Here is a 5,412-nt window from a genome sequence, read left to right as displayed (position 1 = left end):
ATGTTCAGTAAAGTAAGATCTACAAACACATCACCATCACCAAAACACAATTTTGTCATGAATCCATCTGTGTCCTTTGTTTAATATGCACATATACCAAGGTGAGCGACACAGGCTCTTTAGAGCCTCTAGTTGAATTTTCGAACGGTTCTAGACTTATAAGGGTTTGTTAACCCCAGCTGTTCCAAGTCATAGAATCCTAGTTCTAGCTTCTGCTTTTTGTTGAGCATATTTCTTTATATGCCCATCTAGTTTCGCCTTATAATCTTTGTAATGTCAATTTCATAAACATATTTTTTGTCGATTCACTATTCATGTACAGTGATTATTAGAGAGTTCCGAATGAAAATGACGCCAATAACTTGACAAAATCTGTGTTGAAATTTTGTGGAAATATTTCTAATTTGGTGAGTTTTTTGTATTGAAATTATTGTATAAACCTTCCGTAACTTGTCTGAGTTGTATTGCATAATTTAAGAACTTTATTCAGTGAATATAATTGTCAAAGTCCTCTCAGACGCATGTTGTATTTCTATAAATAGATATTTCACAGGTTGTAAAGTGCGAATCGATAGTTAGACTTTTGTGTCAATGATGTTTCATTGATTTGTGGTTAATATTGTTTTTATGTATTTTCACTGGGTAAAACAAGATGTTTACAATTTTTGGTATATATACATTTGTTTATTGTTCTCTGGATAACATGTATTTTGCATGTTTTGAACTTTTATTATTCAAGTGAATGACAGTATTTTTCTGTTTTCTTTTCAGTAAATCGTATTTACCGTATTTAGAGTATGACGTATTTGTATGGAACGTATTCGTATTGAGGAATTAAATATGGAACGTTATGATGTATTGAACTTTATTAGAATATATCACTGTGTTTACTGTGTTCACTGGATATAATAAAGATTAATAAACTTTCTCTGGAATACGCATTTGCCTTAGTATATTTCCACACCCTAAGTTTCTAGCCAACACATTATTTACAAATTAGAACTCTTTATAGTCTAAGATGGATGACAAACAAGATATTGTGGATGAAAAACGTGAGAGAACACTTACTGAAAAGGGACTAGAGTATACATTGACTTTGAAACAGGCTGAACGATCAAGATTGATTAAGGTTTTAACTGTTACAAGTAATGATTTACAAACTTTGATGCAACGTTCAACAGACCCAAATGAAGTTAAACCTACATATTCTAAGTGGTTGTCTGAATATGAGGAACTATTAAATATTCATGATCAATATCAAAAGCTTACTGAAAATCCTAGTGAAAAACAACTTGACGATGCATGGTTTCAAGAAAGACATGATAAATTTATCTCTTCAAAACAATCTGCACAGCAGTGGTTTTCCGTTAACAGTCAGAAGCCAGCTCGGTCCGTAAAATCTCATAGAAGTTCTAGATCCGGGAGTTCTAGAAGCAGTTCCGTTTCAAGTCAAATATCCATGGCAAAACTTAAAGAAGAGCAGCGGAAGGCTGAACTTTTAGCACGTGAAAAGTCTCTTGAAGAAAAGAAATTTATCGAAGAAGAAAAATTAAAGTTAAGATTTAAAGAAGAGGCACTTGAAATTAAAACGGAGTTACAAGTAACTGACGCAAAAACACGAGTGATAGAAGAATTAGAAAGAAGCATGTTAGAGGACCAGCAACTTGAGCAAATTATGGTCAAAGATAAACAGTGCGATAAAGTTGACAATTCACAAAAAGATACTGAAAATTCGCTATTGAACCCTACCGTTCCGGCATTCATTCCGGAAGTAAAAAAGGAACGGTTAGCGTTTGAAACTAAAAGAACACGCAAAACATTTCAAAGTGAACAAGATGACGATAAACCCCCTCATGTTGAAGCAAAGAACAATATTATTGATTACAATGCGCAATATTCAATTGCTCGTGAGCTTAATAAGCCAAAGGCTGATATACAGAAATTTGATGGCAGCCCTATGAACTATAAGGGATTTATAAGACAATTTAATGCACGTGTTGAAACAAACACTGATTCTTTCGAAGAACGAATTAACTTCTTGCTACAATTTACAATCGGCGAACCGCATAGAATAGTTCTTGGTTTCTCGCACTTGGACGCTGAAATAGGGTATACAGCTGCTTTGAACGAGTTCAAAGACAGGTACGGCGACCCCGACATAATAGCACATTCATACGTACAGCGTGCAATGAATTGGCCCTTTATAAAGGCAGATAACCCAAAAGCCCTAGATGACTTTGCAATATTCTTGCAAGAGTGCATGTACGCCGTAAATTATGTAGATGCGGCAAAAGTGTTAGAGTATTCAGAAAATTTAAAACTCTTGATACAGAAACTTCCATTTTATATGCAAGAAAAGTGGAGGAATGTAGTATACGAGACAAAAAGCCGCAAAAATATCGTTACATTCAGTCATTTAGTAGAATTTGTGAAAAAAGAAGCTAAAAAGGCAAACGATCCTGTTTACGGCAAAGACGTTTTAAACACACAAATAGGAAAAAATGTGAAAAGATTACAAGAAAATAACATGAAATCTAGATCTCAAGGATCTAAAACAGCTGTAACTGTAACTTCTGAACCCAAGGCAAGTACATCTAGTGTAGGTCAGCAAAATGAAACATCGTCTGCTCGATACAGAAATGCATTTTCTAAGCCGTGTATCTATTGTGAAAACGCAACTCATTCTCTGAACAAGTGTGACAAAATCATAAAACAGTCGCTGAAAGATAGATATACATTTCTTAAATCGAAGGGCGTATGTTTCTCATGTTTGAAGTACGGACACCAGAAAATGTCATGTCGTCAGAAATCGTCCTGTACAGTATGTCGAAAGGAACATCCGTCTATATTGCATGTTAAACCTCGAGATCAGAGTCAAACTAGTCAGCAGTCAGAAAGCGATCAGTGTCCGGAAGTTAAGAACTCTACTACGTTTATGGGAGCTGGAAATAGCCTTCGCCAGGCGCTGCCGATATTGCCAGTCAGGGTAAAATCAATTAACAGTGACAATTACATTGAGACTTATGCTTTTCTTGATACAGGCAGTACTGCAACTTTCTGCACAGAAAACATTATTCGTAGCCTTAATATAGAAGGTAAGAAAACGAAACTCAGTTTGGTTACTATGGGACAAAGTGCCGTCCATGATTGCTATGTGGTCACAGGTTTGGAAATCAGCAACTTGTGCGGTAATGATGTAATTAGTCTACCACCGGTATTTTCGCAGGAAACTCTACCAGTTACTAGTAATGACATAGTTTTTATTGAGAATATTCAGAAGTGGTCACATTTACGAGATATACCATTACAAAGGATCGAAAGTGATCACATTGGTTTGTTAATCGGAATCAATGTACCAAAAGCTATGGAACCGTGGAATGTTGTTCCAAGTATAGGAAATGGTCCATTTGCTGTAGAAACTTTGCTAGGTTGGGTAATCAATGGCCCTTTAAACGTGTCTACTGATGATAAGCCATGCAAGGTCGCTTCTTGTAACCGTATCGACGCTACAAGTGTTCCGCTGGAAGATCAAATTAGGAATCAGTTCAACCATGACTTCAATGAGAAAACAATCGACGATGTTGTTACTCCTTCGAAGGAGGACCGTAGATTTTTAGAACTTGTTTCGAAGTCAATTATGTTAAAAGACGGACATTACGTCGTGAATTTACCGTTCAAGTCAAAGGATAACAAAATGCCGAATAACAGGCGACAAGCGGAACAGAGATTAATGCTACTTTCTAGACGTTTTAAAAGAGACGAAACATTCCGTGATGAGTATGTTACCTTTATGAACAAGGTTATCGGCGATGGATTCGCTACAGAGGTTTCCATTGACGACTTAGCGAAGAAAGACAATGATGTGTGGTTTTTGCCTCATCATGGAGTTTTCCACCCTAGAAAGAAGAAAATAAGAGTCGTGTTTGATTGTGCGGCTAAATTTCAAGGTACATCCCTGAACGAGCGATTACTTCAGGGTCCTAATCTGACAAATACTTTAATTGGAACTTTGATAAGGTTTAGACAAGATGAAATCGCAATAATGGGCGATATAGACAGCATGTTTCACCAGGTGCGCGTACCGTCTGAAGATGCGAATTATCTTCGATTTTTGTGGTGGCAAGGTGGAGACTCTCGAAAGAAACCAACAGAATATCAAATGAATGTTCATCTATTTGGCGCGACATCTTCGCCTAGCTGCGTGAACTTTGCACTTAGAAAAACTACCGAAGATTGTAACGGACAGTTTAATGAAGAAGTAATAAACACTGTGCTACGTAATTTCTACGTCGATGATTGTCTCAAGTCTACAAAAAACGTTAGTGAAGCGGTGTGCTTAGTTCAAGATCTACAGTCTCTTTTGAGTCGTGGTGGATTTAGGATCGCGAAATGGATCAGTAATAACAGAGAAGTAATGCGATCAATACCAATTTCGGATATGGCGGTTGATATCAAGGACTTAGACTTGGATCAAGATACACTTCCCATCGATAGGGCATTGGGCATTCAATGGTGCGCTGAAACAGATACTTTTCGTTTCAAAATTTCAGTAAAGGAACAACCTAAAACTAGAAGAGGCATTTTGTCGATGGTTAGTAGCGTTTACGACCCCTTAGGATTTCTTGCACCATTTGTTCTTCGTGCTAAGATGATACTTCAAGAATTGTGTAGGCTTCGCCTGGATTGGGATGACCCAATTGCACCGAAATTAGAATCTTTGTTTTCGTTATGGTTCCAAGATTTACATGAACTTTCAGATTTCAAAGTAGATAGGTGCTTACGACCAGAAAAATATGGAGAAATAAAGAATGCTCAGTTACATCATTTCTTAGACGCAAGCGAAAGCGGATACGGTACTGTTACATATCTTCGTTTAGAAAATGCTTTCGGTGAAATTCATTGTTCATTTGTGATGGGAAAAGCACGCGTAACACCACTGAAGACGATAACAGTCCCACGACTTGAACTAACTGCTGCTACTGTGGCCGTCCGTACGAACAAAATGTTGTTAAATGAGTTAGAAATACCAATTGATCGGTCTATATTTTGGACGGACAGTATGTCAGTTCTACGATACATCTTGAATGAAGATGCTAGATTTCAGACTTTTGTAGCAAATAGACTCATGAAGGTTCTTTTACCGATAATTGGCGTTATGTGAACACCAAGCTTAATCCAGCAGACCATGCTTCAAGGGGTCTTACTTCTTCTGAAATGAAAAAACGTAATTGGATCGTTGCACCTGACTTTCTATGGAAAGATGAGGACTTTTGGCCGAAGCCATCGTCAGAAAATCATGGGACAATATGTGCAAACGACCCTGAAGTTAAACAAGCAACTGTGCGAACAATCATTAAAACCGAAATTCCAGACGACAATTCTTTGGGAGTCGAGAAACTTATCGCGTATTAC

The 5,412-nt window shown here is 37.1% G+C and overlaps 1 protein-coding gene across 1 annotated transcript; it reads left to right on the top strand.

Moving 5' to 3' along the window:
• The first annotated feature begins 275 nt into the window (after window positions 1-275).
• Window positions 276-3,092, top strand: LOC127732266 (uncharacterized). The gene is made up of 3 exons (XM_052241345.1): window positions 276-407; window positions 772-2,882; window positions 3,082-3,092. Exons 2-3 carry the CDS (start codon window positions 1,019-1,021, stop codon window positions 3,090-3,092), a joined length of 1,875 nt encoding a protein of 624 aa, XP_052097305.1. The 5' UTR covers window positions 276-407; window positions 772-1,018.
• Window positions 3,093-5,412: the final 2,320 nt, after the last annotated feature.

This window comes from Mytilus californianus, unplaced genomic scaffold (genome assembly GCF_021869535.1).
Source record: "Mytilus californianus isolate M0D057914Y unplaced genomic scaffold, xbMytCali1.0.p SCAF_23, whole genome shotgun sequence".
In the NCBI taxonomy this organism is placed as follows: Eukaryota; Metazoa; Mollusca; class Bivalvia; order Mytilida; family Mytilidae; genus Mytilus; species Mytilus californianus.
This window is presented reverse-complemented; position numbering and strand designations above follow the sequence as displayed.

Coding starts and splice junctions, on each gene's coding strand:
- LOC127732266 (XM_052241345.1), top strand. CDS start 1,019: ATGGATGACAAACAAGATATTGTGGATGAAAAACGTGAGAGAACACTT.